General features: G+C 32.3%; 1 protein-coding gene and 1 long non-coding RNA gene across 4 annotated transcripts in view; one reads left to right on the top strand and one right to left on the bottom strand.

Moving 5' to 3' along the window:
• Positions 1–3,773: 3,773 nt before the first annotated feature.
• The window catches only part of LOC126746296 (serine/threonine-protein kinase 26), a 231,244-nt gene continuing 214,923 nt past the window's right edge, over positions 3,774–20,094 (top strand). For 2 of the 3 annotated variants that reach the window (XR_007663854.1, XM_050454472.1), the window contains exons 1-2: positions 3,774–3,933; positions 4,068–4,280. Coding sequence is in view for 1 of the 3 variants with exons in the window: in XM_050454472.1 (XP_050310429.1) it covers positions 4,266–4,280 (15 nt within the window). In the remaining 2 variants the exon portion in view is untranslated. Of the gene's footprint in view, positions 4,281–20,094 lie in introns of all 3 variants that reach the window. The other variant, XR_007663855.1, reaches the window with a different exon arrangement.
• LOC126746302 (uncharacterized) lies at positions 9,278–11,568 on the bottom strand. The gene is made up of 2 exons (XR_007663857.1): positions 10,924–11,568; positions 9,278–9,614 (listed from the first exon to the last, which is right to left on the bottom strand). It is a non-coding gene; the product is annotated as an uncharacterized LOC126746302 (long non-coding RNA).

The raw sequence follows: 20,094 nt of genomic DNA, 5'->3' as shown, positions 1-20,094 counted from the left end.
GTGCAAGCTGCTAGGACTATTTTAATTATGTTTTTTTGATCCATTGCCAAACTGGTGTGGAAAATCCGAAAACGGGCGGCAAGTAAACCAAACGCATTTTCTACAACATTTCGTGCCCTAGACAATCTATAATTGAATATCTTTCTTTCATAGGTTAAATCTTTATCTGGATATGGTTTTAATAAATTATTTTGTAGAGGGAATGCCGAATCACCAATAATAACAAAGTTTAGATTTCCTTTAGTTTCACTGTTGTCTGGAAAACCTAAATTGCCTGTAAGCAGTTTTTTATAAAATGAAGTCCATTCGAAAGCGGCACTGTCTGACATTCTGCCTTGCTTTCCAACGTCCACATAAATAAACTCGCAATTCGCTTTCACTAACGCCATCAGAATAACGCTATAAAATTGTTTATAGTTATAATACAGAGCACCTGTTCTTGGTGGTGGTACTATTCGGATATGCTTTCCGTCTAGGGCTCCTGCACAGTTAGGAAAATTCCATCGGGATTCAAAACCGGATGCGATACTTCTCCAGTCTTCTTTGCATGTTGGAAACTGAAAACAAAAGTTTATTTAAGAATATAATAAACATTTTCTAATCTACCTCTAGTTATTTCAAATTAAAGTCAAATACATTTTTTTTTGTTTCAGATATCTTTCCGCAAACTGTCGTGTCACAAAAAAAAGTCAGTAATAGAGAAACCGCTAGTAATTAAAAAAAAGAAACTATCATTTCAAGAAAGTCAAGTGGACTTCATGAGAACATGTACTCAAGTTTTGAAACAAAATACTGATACGCCGCCGCCGAATGAATTTGAAGCTATCGGGATTAATTCGCAGCTAAGTTAAAAAAAATGGACTCCATGCAACAAATTTTAGCAGAAACACTAATCAATAAAATACTAACAAAAGGATTGTTAAAAGAACTATCTCGGTCAGTAGATATAGTAGATACTTCAATCATAAACAATACTTGGCCGACAAATGAAATTTCAAGCAACTTAGGTCCACAAGATATTTAGATAATAATTTGAATATTTTGTTTGTATTAATGAACAGATTAGAATGTTGTATATTATTATATTTTTAGATTTTCTAATATGTAATGAAAATAAATTTCTATATTTCGATACATACAGAGGATTAAACATATTTTTTTTTGTTTATTGAATTCTAATAATAAAATTACTTACCTTTAAATATTCTTGCTTTAATTCCTCAAAAATTACAGCACATGTTTTCGGTATAAGGTATCCTAATGCAAAAGTTGCACTATCCATTCTTAAATAATTTTTGAAATGTATAGGTTCGTTTTGTTTTATTTCTCTTAATAATGGTACGTGGCTTAGAGACTCTCTTTCCAACAACCATTTTTTGACCATGCTAGGCATCTTCCCTGTTCACACATACCTATAAACACAAAAATTAGTAGCCTTATTTACGATCGCGTTCTCTCAAAACTTTTGCCGAGGCCACACACTTATTTTCAGGCATAGTCTGCAGATAATTGTACAGATTATATCCACTAACATACGGTTTTGTCTGCAACATATTAAGTCTGTCAGATTTGTTCATAAATATGTCTTTACGTTAGTGCTAACGAAAGTTTTTACCTCTGACATACCAAGTCCGCCAAAAACATACGACTTGAACCGCGACGGATTAAATCTCGAGAGAAGTCTCTGTGTGTGTGGACGGCTAATGAAGCTTTCTAACCAATCATACAATACGCCTGACAGCACTGTGTCCGCATTTGGAGATTATTTCAGGACTTCCCAGCGATCATCCTGTCGTCTCTGAACCTCCCTTAACTTGCATAGACGTCGTCGCGTTCGCGGCTACCGACATTATAATGGCGAGCAAGTGTCTGAAAAGCAAAATGACCTCTGGCCCAGATCTAATTCCTAGTTTGTTGCGCTCACAGACCCTCTGCTCCACATTTTTAATCTGATCCTTAACACAGGTATTTTTCCCAATATCTGGAAGCAAGCCAAAGTTTGCCCTATTTTTAAAAAGGGCGATGCTGGAACAATTGAGAATTACCACCCTATATCCATTCTGTGCAATTTCTCAAAGTTATTCGAGTTGGCTCTTTATAAATTAATTTTTCCCAAGGGTAAGTCCATGCTGGCCAACGATCAACATGGCTTTGTTTCTGGCCGCTCATGTATTACAAACCTAGCATTCTTCTCTCAGTTGTGTGCGAAGCACTTAATGATAGAGGTCAAATCGATGTTATCTACACAGACTTTCAAAAGGCTTTTGACCAGATTGACCACTTCATCCTATTAAATAAGCTTGAACGCCAGTTTGGATTCTCCGATGGCTTGATAAAGCTAACTCCTATTTAGTTGACCGCTCTCAGTGTGTAGTAGTCGAAGGCTTCTTTCCTCAGGGCTCTAACTTGGACCCCCTTCTCTTTAACGTTTTCGCTAATGACTTGATCTCCACCCTCAATTGCTCTCGGTTAGCATATGCTGATGACCTAAAGCTTTTCCATAGGATTGACTCTATAGCAGATTGTGGTCAACTACAAGAGAACATCAATACTGTACACCATTGGTGCACTTTGAACCGGCTTAACCTTAATGTTTCCAAGTGTAATGTGGCCAGCTACTTTCGAATCAAAAGTCCAGTTGTCTTTAATTACTCAGTTAATGGAGAGTCTCTGGCAAGGTCTACCTGTTTTAAGGATCTTGGAGTCACCTTTGACCAAAAATTTTCTTTTATCCCCCACATCGAAGATGTTGAGATATGACTGTTTCTAGAGCTACTCGCATGCTGGGCTTTATTATTAGAAACTGCAAACTTTTTTCGAACACTGCCACTGCCAAAACTCTCTACTATGCATTTGTTAGATCCAGGCTGGACTACAGCTCCCTCATTTGGTCTCCCATTTACAACCAGCACATTCACCTATTAGAATCAGTCCAACGGCGATTCCTTAAATTTTTGGCATTTAAGGATGGTGGAGTCTATCCTCCAAGGGGTTTTGACCATAACCTGCTGCTCTCTAGATATACTAAACGGTCACTTGCGAAGAGGAGAGAAATGCATTCGGTGAAATTCTTGTTTAATTTACTTAACCATAAAATTGACTGTCCATCCCTTTTGCAAAGGATTTGCTTTCATATACCACGCCCAGGATCTAGACAGTGTCCAGCTTTTAACTTGGACACAGCCAGGTCCAACATTCTGTACCAAAGTCCCATTCACTTTATGTGTCAAAACTTTAACACTATTGCTGATTCTTGTGACATTCACCATGACAATTTGGCACTTATTTTGAGTCACCTGCGTATGGTCGGTGGGGGAGGCTAGGTTATTTAGTTTTTAGTTATTTAGTTTGAATACATTTGTTTACTAATTTTTTCTGCTCTTTTGATTTAAATTAAATACTGCTTAATTATTACTACCCTGTGGGATCTTAGTATTGTATATTCAAGTTCAAATAAAAAAATGTTATCAATAAAAACAATTTTGTCTTTTATCTCGTGTTTACAAACAAATCCAAACCACATCACATAACCACCTCGCCAGTCTGGTTCGAGATATGACAGACCAAAAGTAAACAATGACGTCATTAAATGTAAAACGAATACGGCTGGTATCAATTCGGTTAACCGAAACCAGAACCAGCGTTCACACGAATATAGCTATTGGAGACTACCAACTAAGAACCATTCCACGCTGAAAATCGGCTATAGACTTTCAAATACAAAAATGTGGCTTAAAAAATGACTTTTGACAGTTGACGTGACAGTACGGACAGTGATTTGTCATTCACATACCCATGTAAATAAAATAAAAAAATAGCAATGGCGATTGGCGATTCAAGATTGCCATTCCATTTAAGTGCTTTGAGTTTTGATTTAATTATGGGAGAAAATATAGTGGTTGTCTAAATGTTTACTCTTTTGAGGGACTTTAGGTACAAGTACTAATTAACATAATTACCACCTTCTACCTATGTGAATCCAAATAGTCTGACTAGTCTTAGAAACGGGACAATTTTACGGGCGTAGGTTTCACACAGCTGGAAATATTTTTTGTTTCTTTTTTCAGGAAATATTTCAGTTCTAAATCCATTGGTGATTTCAAAAATTCTGTAAGAAAATACATATAATACATGTTAAAGAAAATGGAGTGTTGAAGTTTGTTATTTTTTTGTTTGGATCAAGACATTCATAGTGAAAGGGATCAGTAATAGAGTTGAATAGCCAACTTTTTTCCTATTGATAGAGGACACAATCTACCTTTAACATGGCATTTAATGAGGTAAGCCTATTTTGAATGTTTAATACATTGTAGTAATAGTCATGCCCTAGTTTTTAAAATCATAGGGATCTATCATTTTGTATAAAATGTCACAGTTCTTCACTGGAATACACCCTCTACATCTCTGAAATTAATAACTTGTTTCCTGGTTTAATGGAACAATACTTTATTTGCATTAACTAAAAAAATAAGATATAGTATTATTTTACTTTTGTTTACATAACAGCCTTAGGAGAACAAATGTAGAACTTTATCAATATTTTACCAATTTATTAACAATCCATCAGTACTTTTTTTCTAATGTCATTAAAGATATTCTACATATTAGCTAAATGTATTACATCAAAGTTTTAGAGCCAGATAATGTAATATTGGAATTTCAATATGAAAATCAAACACAAGAGGTTATGGGGGTGCCCTCAAAGCAGGTATCTGCATCATATTATAGTTTTTATTTGTTTTTTTTTTTACCGATTGGATCATAAACTTATAACCAAGTATAGCCCAAACTACTCAGTCATAGACTTTTAAGACAATCAGTCATTAAAATTTAGGTAATCTGATTTTTCCTGAAATGGCAACATTGTACATATGGATCAAATTTGTTGACCTTTATATTTTAATTATATTCAGAAGGGTGAATTTTTTTTATTTACTTTTCTTAATGTATTTATTTTTGAAACCAAAAATTTTAAATTTTAACACTTTTATGGCTTATAAGAAACCTAATTAGATATTGCTATTTTTAATTGATGAAGTAAAGCTTGGATAATTGAAAAATCAATATTTATTAAATATGCATTTCAAATAAAGATATAGTTTCGGATCAAGGGTGCATTAAATTTAATAGTCATCAGATTTAGGATAGAAAAAATTTGAGATTTAAAAGTGAATATTTATAAATTAAGGCAACAAAATTGGATATATCTAAATTTTTGTTACAAATTATGGATAATAAATACTAATGATATATATTTTTAACATTGTGTATATATTTGACAACAATAAAGCTAAAATAATCCATATAATAACTCCAAATATATAGTTGGATCAATGGATCTTTGCGTTTAAGTCATCACGTGTTCAAGGTCGATGTTTATATGAATCAATCAGTTGTCAAACCAGCATCAGTGGCAGCGGCATTTAATTTTTAAACTTAAAAAAGATAATAGGTTTTTAGGCCCAATTTCTGTGGCGGCGATTTTCACCAGAGATGAAATCTGTGATTCTTTGAAATTTGTTTTTAGTATATTGTCACTTTTAGGGCAGCTAATTTATTTATAGCTATTTGCTGTCTATTTCAACCTGCTGTTGTTTATTACTGGTAGAATATTTCTTTAAATTACTCATGTCTTTTCTACTTATAAATGCAATAGGTTCTTCATAGAATTTTTTGAGATACATATTTATTTTTAATTCCAAGTTTTTGACATAAGTACTATAAGGTACTTCATACACAGTGTCTTTTAGGACCTCATAAAAGTTATCATAAGATTTTTTTTTGCTTCACAATAAAATATTTATAACAATTTTTAATAAAGAATGATTTTCATCGAAAATAGACAGTATACATATTATATAACCTCCGATCCGAGTGAATTTTGGTCTTTTATTCGAAGCAAACGTAATCAGTCTCAAATCCCCGACTCAATGAAGCTTTCTAACCAATCATACAATACGCCTGACATCATTGTGTCCGCTTTTGGAGATTATTTCAGGAGTGTATACACAAACTCACTTCCTAGCGATCATCCTGTCGTCTCTGAACCTCCCTTAACTTGCATAGACGTCGTCGCGCTCGCGGCGACCGACATTATAATGGCGAGCAAGTGTCTCAAAAGCAAAATGACCTCTGGCCCAGATCTAATTCCTAGTTTTTTAGCTAAGGACTGCTCTGTTGCACTTACAGACCCTCTGCTCCACATTTTTAATCTGATCCTTAACACAGGTATTTTTCCCAATATCTGGAAGCAAGGTAAAGTTTGCCCTATCTTTAAAAAGGGCAATGCTGGAACAATAGAGAATTACCGCCCTATATCCATTCTGTGCAATTTCTCAAAGTTATTTGAGTTGGCTCTCTATAAATTAATTTTTCCCAAGGTTAAGTCCATGCTGGCCAACGATCAACATGGCTTTGTTTCTGGCCGCTCATGTACTACAAACCTAGCATTCTTCTCTCAGTTTGTGTGCGAAGCACTTAATGATAGAAGTCAAATCGATGTTATCTACACAGACTTTCAAAAGGCTTTTGACCAGATTGACCACTTCATCCTATTAAATAAGCTTGAACGCCAGTTTGGATTCTCCGATCGCTTGATAAAGCTCCTTAACTCCTATTTAGTTGACCGCTCTCAGTTTGTAGTGGTCGAAGGCTTTAGATCTGCTTGTTTTTCACCCACCTCTGGAGTTCCTCAGGGCTCTAACTTGGGCCCCCTTCTCTTTAACGTTTTCACTAATGACTTGATCTCCACCCTCAATTGCTCTCGGTTAGCATATGCTGATGACCTAAAGCTTTTCCATAGGATTGACTCTATAGCAGATTGTGGTCTACTGCAAGAGAACATGAATGCTGTACACCATTGGTGCACTTTGAATCGGCTTAACCTTAATGTTTCCAAGTGTAATGTGGCCAGCTACTTTCGTATCAAAAGTCCAATTGCCTTTAATTACTCAGTTAATGGAGAGTCTCTGGCAAGGTCTACCTGTTTTAAGGATCTTGGAGTCACCTTTGACCAAAAATTTTCTTTTATCCCTCACATCGAAGATACTGTTTCTAGAGCTACTCGCATGCTAGGCTTTATTATTAGAAATTGCAAACTTTTTTTGAACACTGCCACTGCCAAAACACTCTACTATGCATTTGTTAGATCCAGGCTGGACTACTGCTCCCTCGTTTGGTCTCCCATTTACAACCAGCACATTCACCTATTAGAATCAGTCCAATGGCGATTCCTTAAATGTTTGGCATTTAAGGATGATGGAGTCTATCCTCCAAGGGGTTTTGACCATAACCTGCTGCTCTCTAGATATACTGAACGGTCACTTGTGAAGAGGAGAGAAATGCATTCGGTGAAATTCTTGTTTAATTTACTTAACCATAAAATTGACTGCCCATCCCTTTTGCAAAGGATTTGCTTTCATATACCACGCCTAGGATCCAGACAGTGTCCAGCTTTTAACTTGGACACAGCCAGGTCCAACATTCTGTACCAGAGTCCTATTCACTTTATGTGTCAAAACTTTAACACTATTGCTGATTCTTGTGACATTCACCATGATGATTTGGCACTTATCTTGAATCACCTGCGTATGGTCGGTGGGGGAGGCTAGGTTATTTAGTTTTTGGTTATTTAGTTTTTAGCTTGAATACATTTATTTACTAATTTTTTTTTTTTTTGGTCTTTTGATTTAAATTAATTCTTGATTCTTATCCTAATTTAGTGTTGATTTTTTATTATTTATTTTCTCAAGTTCACTACTTTTTTTTTTTATTATATAGCAATTCTTTTATAGTTCTTTTATAGTTTAGTTGCATGAATCTAAAACAATTCATGCATTCGTACATTTATATATTTAATTGATTTTCCTGTAACTGGGTATATGTAACCTGTTGGAAATAAAGCTTATTATTATATAACAATAAATTTCCATGAACTTTATTCCTTTAACGCTCATGAAAAGCTTTAACACTTTGTATGAAGGTTTGAGACATAATTATAATGTTTTCATGAGCGTTTTAAACAAAACCATTATTATTTACTTTATTGCAGTCCTATTTCTAAAAACAAGTTATTGACAAAAAAAAACAAAAAATGAATCATTTGTACCTCCATTCAAATTTTTCTTTTTTTTTTACAAACAAGAGATTTAGTTAATAAGAGATACTTATTATAATAATATGCTAAAAGAAATGGAGCAACCTGTATATTATACCGTTACCCAAATATTCTTACACCAAAACATTTTTTTCAAAACAAGTTTTCTCTCATTGAACAAAAAAATATCAATAAGTTTAAGATAAAAAATTCAGTTATGAATAACCACTGTCACTATCTTCCGAGCTAGTTTCACTGTTTAAACTAATCAGAATTTGGGGTATCTTTTCAATAATGACTTCCCTATCATACCAGTCCTTGATTATTTTTTCAGTGTGGCAAACCTTAGCGTTCCATACTTCTGGTGTACATTTCTCTAATGATTTTTTCCACATATCCAGTACATTTACATCTTTATGAAAATGTAAAGAACTTGTGTCTTTATGAAAGAACTGTTTGTAAAACAGAAAAAGGTTTGGCAAAAAACTATTTCAATCGAGCTTCAACCAAACACAAAACACAACAATGAACAGTAAATTAGAAAACAAAACAAATCAAATTTCTCTAAAACTCTTTGGCAAGGCAAAGCAAAGTCGAGAACATAAACAAACATGGTTGCTTGTGGTTGCAGACGAAGATCTAAGATGTACAAAGAACTTTCCACAAAATGTACCAAACATGAGGTGTTATTACAGCAAATTCTAAATTAAAACTTGTTTTATTTACAAGCCGTGGTTTCCTTTGTTCATTAGAAGAAAACAAGTTATTTTTTTAATATCTCAACATAAAACATATATTATACCAGTATACTTCTATATAAAAAATTTATTATATTTAGTACATTTTTGCGAAAACGGGCACCCTCCCGGAAGGAAATAATCGATTTTAAAACCCGACGGGGAGCCAATGATGTTGAAAGTTTATCATACACATGCGATCGGATGTTTGTCCTTGTCTAACTCGTAACTGTCGCTCCGACCGTAGGTCGAGTATTTTGAAGACTTACATTCTGTGCTCTTTCTCATTTGATTTGTCTAAATTAGAAAGAGAGCGGATGAGAAACAATTGTGTTGAGTTGAATGATAGTTTAGTGACGTGAACGCAAAGATCCATTGATCCAACTATAGGTACTCTATTATTATTAAAGAAAAAATTGTCATAAACAAATGCAAATAAACAATATATGCGTGTTAAATATAATATGCTATAAAAAGAATCAACATTTTTAAAGTACATACAATTCCATTAATAGAACAGTCAAGAACATACAGTATATAAATCAATAAAAAACATGACAAAATTAAACACTAAAAGTACATAATATCTAATTTAAGATCTCAAATTATTCATCCAATGAACATGAGCTCTATTCATCATTTTCTAATGTGAGCTTTTGTGTAATTGGGAAGAGGTTTTACAGATGTTCACAGGAGAACAGGGATTTTCTTGTTAAAGTGAATGTGGGTAGTGCAAGATACCAAAACACCTCAGTTCTGGCAGCCACACCAGATACAGAACACTAAAAAAATAAATTTATTTATTAAGTTTTTTTTACTAAAAGAACTAATATATCTCTTCACATAAAAATATAAAATATATCTCAAATTGTATTAGAAACAAAATTGTATTAGAAACAAATATTTGTGTTAATAGTAATTTAATAGTATAGAACCAAAGTATTCTTACTCTAATGGCAGGTTCATCATCCTCCAAAATGTAGGCCTTTTCTTTCAAGTTTCTTTCAAGTGAAAAGAAAATTGGAAAGTGAATCGATTTTAAATTATTCAAGTAATAAACTTATTTATTATTTCTCTATTTTTGGAAATATTTTCTCTAAGCTTATGCAACATTTGATGTAAGGTATTATTTAAAGGAAGGTGTAATAGCCTTTTTTTTTACAAGTCTTGAGACTTGCCTGTCAGTGTCTGTAATTGCAATTTGGAATTATGACCTGATGGCATACTGATTGAAAGTTTAAGTTCAGGTTCAGATGTCCTAGTTGTTTTTTGAACATGATGCAGGTGACTTTATTCTAAATAAATAATATATGATAAAATAGGACCATAACTGCATAGGTTTTTTTTAATCAATGGGTGAAAGACCCGATGTAAATAAAAGTTAAATACAAAATACTTAAATAATATTACCATAATTAAATAATAGTCATAGCATTACTTATATGAATAACAACTGCAAAAATATACAGTATTGTGCATAAATATAGCAACAAGTGATTTTTTCAGAAATATTATTTGCTCCTTTATTTATTCCATATTATTTCTTTACTTTTAAGTACACGCCTCTGTATTATTTATAAATATACCCAGATATCATAAGAATGCCAATGCAGAGTAAGGAACTTCATGTTTGTTTATTTAGACAATGTGAATAAATATAGCCACATTCTTGTTTTGCATTTATTTTATCAGTTAAATATCGATTTACCTGCTGTAGAGTTGTTATTTTTGAATCTCAGAATTAACTTAAAATGGGTGGCTTAAAAACCGTCTCTGGTGATGTAAGAAAAATTATTGTGGAGCATTACGAAAATGGTGTTAGGCAGAGTGACATTGCAAGAAGCTTATGGCTTCACAGGTCAATTGTATCCAGAGTTTGCAAAAAATTTCGCCTTACTGGAACAGCTGCACCGGCGCCCATTCCTGGTAGACCCAGAAAAACAAATTTGAGGATGGATAGGCAGCCGCTACGAATTTCCAAAGAAAATCCTTTTTTGTCTTCTTCCCAAATTTTGGCAAAATTAAAAGAGGGTGGAGAACTAAACCTCAGTTCCAGTACTGTAAGGAGAAGATTACTTGATGCCAACTTACCTGCTCGTCGCCCTGCCAAAAAACCGTTACTCTCAAAGAAGAACGTCAAGGCTCGTTTTCACTTTGCCCAATCTCATGTCCACTGGTCTGTAGCTGATTGGAAGAAAGTAGTGTTTAGTGATGAATCTAAATATAATTTATTCAGGACTGGAGTGATGTACGTCAGAAGCCCCAGTGCACAAAGATTAAACAAAAAGTACATTTGCCCCACAGTTAAACATGGAGGGGGAAATATTCTTGTATGGGGATGTTTCTCGGCTTGTGGCATGGGACCCATAGTAAAAATAGTGGGCAAAATGGATTGTTTCATGTACAAAGACATTCTGCAAACACATTTAGTGCCATATATGGATGAAGTCATGCCAGTAACAGCCATATTTCAGCATGACAATGATCCAAAACATGCTTCTCAATTTTTTAAGAGGTGGCTATCCGATGAAAAAATAAATGTAATGGTCTGGCCATCTCAATCGCCAGACCTAAACCCTATAGAGAATTTATGGCATTACATTGACACCAAAATCAGGCACATGCTCTAATACAAATATTCTCTTTGAAATAGTGGAAAAGGCTTGGAAAGAAGTAAGCAATGACTATATTATGAAATTAATTGAGTCCATGCCAAGACGATGTGCAGATGTTATACAGGAGAAGGGGTACTACACGAAATATTGAATTGATTTTAACTTAGTTGGGTTATATTTTTTTTAGAATCAAAACTATTTTTTTGTTGCTATATTTTTGAATAATAAATTTGCATAAAACAATTTGGTGTTTTATTTATTATGATATAATATGAAAATATAAACTATTCTTGTAAATAATATGTAAACCTTACTTATAAAATAGATACTAAAAGATATATAACAGGAAAGTTCAATATTGCTATCTTTTTGCACAATACTGTATAATAACAGACTCAAAACAAAAGAAAAACTTTAACAATACTAGCTTCAAAAAATAAATAGACCAATCACATAATTATGTTATGGAGAATATCCCAATAATATAAACATATACAACTAAATTATTGGTATATACAAATGAAATTGTTCACAGCCCTTAAGTTGCCTCTTAAAGACTTTCTGATCAGAGAAATAAGAGGGTTAACATAATGATATCATTAGCAAGGTGAGCTGACCTATAGAAAGTAATGAATTGTGTCCATAATTGGTATGATGGTGGAACATAAAAAAATAGTATTACGAGAAGGGGCATGCAGTCCAATTTTAAGGTTCATAAATGATCTAACAAATAACTAAACATATGTAACAATACTTCTTCCACAAATACAAAAAATAATATAAGTTTAAAGCTAATAAAATAAATTTGTTTGTTAAACCTTGTTCACTAAAAAGGTTTAACAAACAAATTGTCCTTCACTAAGGACCAGTAATGCAGGATGATCTTTGTCTCTGAATGCCTGGTGAACTTTTTTCAGCTACATTGGACTGCTGCTTTTTTAGTTCATGTAGTGATATAGGTTCATTAAAATAAATAATAGAACTTTGAGTTGATGATCTAATAATAATAAATTCTTTATCTTTATTAATCAGATACCTGTCCATATCATGGCTAGTTTACAATAAAATTATGCTTAACACTTAAGAGTATAAACACTACATTAGTAAAAAAGTACATAATTGATAACTAATACCTAGTTAAGGACTTAATTAAAACTTAAACATAATTAAGATTAAACAATTAAGTGTGAAATACTTATTCATTAAACAACATGAAATCAGAAATCATAAAATGCTCACAATCCAAATTGCAACATGGTAGTTGGAAAGCACTACTATATATAGTCAAGCTCTTCTCAAGAGACCAAACTATGTCAAATGATTATTCTTCGAAAGATCTGGGGTTTTCAGTTTTGTCTTTTAATTTGTCCAAGATTTTTATAAAAAAGATTAGGCCCCATACCATTCAGACTGCACATTATTCAATTTATTGAGCTATTTTGTCCATAAAGGGTCCTGTGATGTTGGGGTTAAAGGTCCTTTGATTAGTTGGTCTTAATTGCCTTGGTGGTATGAAAAATGACAGTTCTAACAGAAGCTCAGAACAGTTGATTTGATTGTCTACAACAAGTTTATAGAAATTCTATGAAATTTTATTCTCCTCTCTGAGAGCTTTTTCAGTCTTAAAAGGTTTCTTAGGCCATCATACTAAATCTGATCTGGTAGAGTTCTCATTTTTGGGCAACATCAAACTTTTATTTTGAATTCTTTCTAGAGTCACTGTGACATTTATGATAAGGTGACCACACTGTACAGCAAAACTCCAGAATGGGCCAAACCAGACTCACATATAATGTTTTCAGAGCATTTATATTAAGAAAATCTTTAGTGTCTTTTAAGGATCAAAAAACACATTCAAGTCCCTAGTAATGTCTACTGATTCTATCCTAGCCTTATTAAAAAGTATTTAATACATGGAGGATCAAGATTTCTTGAAAATTGTAAATGCTTAAATTTTTGGATATTAAGCAACATTCCATTAAGACTGCACTAGTGGATGATGGAATTTGTCAAGGTCTGATTAGATTAGTTTAGATTAGATACTTTATTCATAATAATATACAAACAATTACCTTTAACTAGGGATTAAATATTAAAAAAACTAAAGTTACTACGTAATTTGTACATATACATATAAAAATATAAAATAGAAATATCAAATAAATTTAAATTTAAATAAAAAAAAAACATAAATTTAAAACCTTTACTCTGGCTGGTACACAGCTATAGAACTTTACACATAGGTATCTGGAACCTCTTGTGGATCTCTCAAGTTGGCAGAAATCAGGTACAAGATCGGTGTTGCTTTATGTAGGATAATTATGGATGTTTTCATGAGAATTATATAGGTTCAAATGCTTGATGTGCAACATACACTGCATAATGTACATACAGGGTAGAGTCATTATTTTTAAAGATTTAAAAGAATTTTGACATTTATCCCTATAGCCAAGACCAGACATGATGCATATACAATTTCTTTGTTGTCTAAAAGCTTTTTCCATATGGCAGTGGTTGTCCAAAAGCTTTTCCAATGACCCCACAATAAAATGGCATACATTAAATGGGAATGGAAATTGCTGTTAAAAGGGTTTCTCTAGAAGTTACCTGAACAAGATTACTATAAAGAAAAAGTTGCTGTGATAAATTTTAATGATTTGATATTTTTTAAGTATTGAATTGATATTTTTTAAATTAAAATTTGCACTTTGTGATTTTGAATTATTTAAAGATAGACGATTCGCCAGAAACCATTCAGAAAGATTTTGTTCTGAATGGTTTCTGGCGTTTTTGTTCTGAACATTCTGCATGGTAGTTAATACTGTGAATTTCTGAAGGATGATAACTTACATAAAAGGTAGTATCATCAGCAAATAGTACAGTGTTGAATTCCTGACTTAGACAAAAAGAAAGATCATTTATGTAAATGAGAAGCAGTATAGGACCCAACCCTGACCCTTGTGGTACCCTTGTGATCAGTCCCACAGAAAACTCCTACCAACTATTTATTAACTACCCCTATTAACTCACCAAATCTTGCAGTCGTCCGCATATAGGAGAATTGAACAGTACCTGAAACACTGTGACAAAAATATCAAAAAGCAGGTGATAGATGTCTTCCTTGAGGAACTCCACAGTCAACTGTGTAAGGCTTTGCTAAAAAGATATTTATTTTGATAATATGGCTCCAATTTGACAAAAAAGATATGGCCCACTGTAAAAAACTACCATAAAAACCTGTGATGCTTCAATTTCCAGAATAAAATTTGGTGGTGGACCCTGTTGAATGCCTTGGAAAAATCTGTGTACATGGAATCAACTACCTGTCCATTTTCCAAGGCAGACAACGAGACAATTTAATATACCACCAAGTTGGTTGCAATTGATCTCCCACAAATGAAGCCATGTTACCTAGGGTCATTAATATCTTTAAATTTAGAATTTAGGTAGTCAGCAACAATTCATTTGAAAAGCTTGGGAATCTGAGATGTTATGGCAACTGAATGATAGCTGGTAAAGTCTGATTTGTCTAAATCTAATAATAAAATAAGTTGCTTGTTAGCATACTAACTTGCAATTAAAAAAATTATTTTTATTGGATGAATATTAGACAAAGATAATGTCTTAAAAAATATTCTCTCAATTGGATAATCGTAAAAGCTTCAGTCCTTTGAGGCCAATATAAAAACATCAAATGCCGGAAACCAATGTATGTGACCTTCAAGGGGAAATTGTGGACTTTTAAAACAAACTTGGACATTACTGCATTTAAAAATAAAATTAGTTCTTGTTACCGTTTCGAAAATAGTGCATCGGTCAGTAAAAACACTAAAAATCGATGTCTAAGTGGAAACGCGATGATGTGTTCTTTGATAACAAAAGATTATGTGGAACCAAGTTTGTTATCTGTGAACAATTAATAATAAGCCTTTATTTCCAACAGACAACTTGCCCAGTGACAGGAAACAGTTGCAAAACAATGAAAAATATAGTTTAAAGAAAAAAAAAGACAAAACAAATCTAAAAGAATGAATGAACAGAAAAGAAAAAAGGTAAAGTCAGAATCTCAAAAGTTATCCAAAAAATTAAAACAAATATCTATTAGTATGATATAAAAACCCGATTATAAAAGTTTAACAAGATAATCACATATTCAACAAAATCAAATTAACTGCAATATACCTACTAACTATAACTTGGGTCTTAGTCCCAAGAGTAGTGATCCCCCAAGATATCGAAAATCACATGAACCAGAGAGAAATTTATATCACACATGTGGCAGATCCGATTAAATATAGCACATATTTTATATAGCGGCGATTTTAACAGGATGTCTAGCATTAAGCCTAGGCACCATGAAACGTACACCATAAAGAAGTACAGGACTATATATTAATCCATTCAGTAACCCATGCAGGAATTTTACAGAGAAGATCTTTCTTCTGAGATGTAATGGATGTAGATTGAAGCGTTCCAATATTTGCCGATGATCAAACCCTCTAACTGGATATATGCTATTTTGCCAAAGGCCAAAACAAAAAAAACAAAGGCAAATCTATGCTGAACAGATTCAATGAGACCAGGATGATTCTGATAGAGCGGGTTCCATATAATACAGCCAAACTCCAGTTTTGATCTCACAAAGCAACAGAAAAACAGGTTTAATGTAGATTCCAAAGTAAAACTCTGAGAAATTCTAATTATGAACCCAAGCCTTCTTAGAGCTGACTTTACTATGTTGTTGAAGTGTGGAACGAATGTAAATTCAGAATCAAAGGTAAAAGATCAGTAATTTGCTCTAATCTAGTCAAAATAGTATCATTAATGAAGTAATTAAAATTTAAGGTTGTTTTTGATCTAGAGTAACTAAGTAATGCTCTCATTTAGATGCATTCAAGCCTAACCTGTTAACAGCGCACCATACATGTGAAAATAAAGTCTTAAAGTTTCTGCGTTTATCAAAATACAAACGGTCTGCTGTAATAATTAACAGTAAACAAATAATATATTATATTTAAAATATTGTCAATTACTTAAATTTTCAAATCTTTTTCAATCATTACCTAAAACTTAAATACTAAGTTTTATTTAAAAGCAGCTATTGATATATACGAGTAGCAACTAACTTTCAAAAAAGTATAGAACATGTTTTTCTTCTTGACATCAAAGTTGGATGTACATATACATATGTAAACTTAGTTAGGTGCTTATATACTTGTATTAAAGATCTTTGGCAATTTTGTTACTGAAGAAAATTATAGTTTATTCCACACAAAAATCTATATTTAATTAAAAAAAAAAAGAGTTTGAAATGGAATGGCTTATAGAGCCTATAGAGATAGCTTAAGCCTGTTATTAAATGTTATTTTAAAAATATATATTTTAATTTCTATTTATTTTTTATAAGTTCAGATGTATTTGAAATTTTAGATATATCATAGAAAAATAAATATCTTAAAAATCCATAAATGACATTTTTTTAAAAATGGTCTTTTAAATATATTTACAATATCTTTCTATTGACAAAGCATTTCCCACAATGGACAAAAGTACTTTTGTACATTGTAATTTCTGTAGCCCATTCTATAACTCAAATTGTCTTTAACTCAAAGTTGAAACATTTAATTTTATGATTTTAAATCTGCATCCAAATATATACCTCCATTCAATTTCAGATTATTTATTTTAAAGATTATTTTATTCTTTTTAAGCAACAAATTTAATTTCTTCTTCTCTTGCTTTAAATCCTTACCTCATACATTCTATCAAAGTGTCATCAGCAAATAAATTTATGAATTCCAGTTCCTCTAAAAAGTTGATGTCAATTAAGTAAATTATCAACAATAATGCACCCAAAATACTACCTTAGGGTACTCCAAGTCTACATATATTGTGAAAATCAATCCAAAACTCTACCTTTTTTTCATAATATTTGAATTTACTAATAAATATTTTTCTGTCTATTGTTTCATGTGCTGTTTTGAGATTAAGAGAAATTACACCCTTATCAGTTTCGTCTTTCCAGTTTCACTACTTGGGTGTAAAGCAGTTTCCCTTTTGAAAGGTCTGGAGTTCAAAATGTGAATAGAATTTTTTTATATAACAGTTATTCTGCTGGTCCTTAAAATACTAGGAAAATTCCAGTAGTTAGGAATGTCTTTATAAAAATTAAAATCATATATAGGAATGTATTACAAATATTACAAAAATTAATTCCAAATAATTAACTATTGTAATAAATAATAAAAATATAATTTAATTATAAATAAGTTCATATTTACAATATTGAGTATGTTAACAAATCTAAATATTTCCTAGCTTATATTTTTTCTTCTTTTGCAGTTTAGGAAACTAAAAATGTGTCTGAAAAGTAGCTATTTTTTGAGTAGAATATGCCACAATTTAACAACATGAACAAAACTGCTTGTTTATTAAATCATTATTTTTAAAGCTTACACGAGTTGAAATGCATCTTAAATTATTTCTATTACCTAATGCTATTAATAAAGAATTGTTTATATGATTGGCACAATAATTACTTTGGTTAATAATTAATAATATTATATGGGTATAGTTGACTATCTATGTTATATAATCCTGTAAACGTCGTTCCGAATATTAGTGAAAAAGTTTTGACTTAAATTAGGTGGTATTGATTTTTTTATATGAAGATATTTGTTCTTAGTGTTAATAGTTTGGTCTCTATTGTATTTTTTGTACTTAATAAATAGTGGTTTATTAGCAGGAATCTTATCTAATCATTTTCTTGTATCACCTAGAAAATAAAATCTGGAGGATTAAGATTAGAATCATAAGTTAGGTTAATCTTCTCAGGAACAGCTACAGAAATGCTTCAGTCAAAATATTCTGGACTGTCAGTGAATGAAATATATTAAAAAAAATAAGGTTTTTCTTAAATAACATCACTTTTTAATTCATTTAAAATTACTTTAAATTAAATTTATTTTTAATTTAAATTTCATGCAGTTGATAAATTATTATTAATGAAGTATATATTATTATACGGAAAAACGCTCGGACACGTAAATTGAGATTGTAAGTTGCGCATTTTCTACAATAAAAAGTTTTTATGCATGGTGTGCCACGTAGGCGGGGCTAATACTAACTTTCTTATTTTAAATGGGACACCCTATATGTTATTATATTTTTGGATTCTCCACAAAATTCCAAACATTTTGATGTACCTTCATTCGATTGTTTTTAAAATACAGGGCGTTAAACAAAACGTATTTCATAAACTTAATATGAAATACGTTTTCTTTCTTAAAAACAATCAAATGAAGGTAAAATCAATCCAATTGAATTCAAAAATATAATAAGGGTAAAAAAATATAAAAATATAATAGAGGGGTTCTTTTAAATCTTTAATAAGTGTTCAAAATGTAAACCATGTACTATTTGGCAATGCCCTAAACGTGCTACAAATTCATTTTGAACGTTTCTTATGCATTCTGGAGAAATGTTTTGACACTCTTGCCTTATTCTAAGCCCCGTCCTACGTGAGCGGTAGAAGCCTGCAGTGAGGGCGACGCGATCGAAGAGTATTTATCAAAACACTTTAGCTAATGAAACTATCCTACGTCAGCGACTTCGAGTGGAGCGCGCGACCGATGAGGATTTTGAGGCGGCGGAGGAGATTAAATTATTTGATTTTGTACCCGTCAGTCGCGCGAACGGCCAACGCCTTGGGATTCTTTTATGTATCATTTTGAAACAACGCGTTTTTAAAATGTCTAAAAACTTCACGGAAGCGTTAAGTGCTGTTCTTTGGGACATGAGCCATAAACACTACCACAACCGAATAATTGTAGATAAGGAATGGAGACGCATTGCTTGCATCAACAAAAGGCGCTCCTCCACTGATATAGGGTGCTGAAAATTAGTTACAGAGTGTCTAATTACTGGTATAATAGCTTCTGCAATGTCATCAAAAGTACTGGGCAACATTCTTGCATATCCATAGAATAAAGAATTATTCCTGGTTGCCTCAGCTCACTGTACATGTAATGAAATTCACCCAATCATGCTATTTCTAAATAAATTAGATTTGCTGGCTTTCTTTCCCTTTTTTGCTTTCAGATAGTGGATAAACTCAAAGATATATTATCCAACAATAGTACTTTACGCTGATTAGTCCACAATATATTATTCTCGTTTTCACCATCAACTAACAACTGACCGAACTGGACTGATAAAACGCTCGCTTTGAACTCTTTCTTTGCTTATGCCTACGTAGATATGCCAATGCTCTGACCGTGCGCATCGTCCGCACCGCGCTTGCCGGCCGCATCGCACACTCTTATTTGATCGCTTACCTAGGACAGAGCGTAAGCCTCTAATTTTGTTGTTCAACTACTTCAGTTGAAAATCCCATTTAAAATGGTGGTCTACAATAATACCTAAATATTTGATGGATTGTGATGCAGGAATTGACAATGATTGACCAATTTTTAAAGTACCCATTTGGGGAAAATTTCTAGTGTAGGAAGTAAAATTAATAGATTTTGTTTTTGGTCCATTTAATGTTAGTTTGTGTTACTTAAACCAATCTGCAATTAATTGAAAGTCATTTCCGGATGTTTGTTTTAGGGCTGCCACGTCTCTTCTGTGTAAACAACAACAATAG

The sequence above is a fragment of the Anthonomus grandis genome, chromosome 17, assembly GCF_022605725.1.
Source record: "Anthonomus grandis grandis chromosome 17, icAntGran1.3, whole genome shotgun sequence".
In the NCBI taxonomy this organism is placed as follows: Eukaryota; Metazoa; Arthropoda; class Insecta; order Coleoptera; family Curculionidae; genus Anthonomus; species Anthonomus grandis.
Note: the sequence above shows the minus strand (reverse complement) of the source record. Positions and strands in the feature narration are given on the sequence as shown.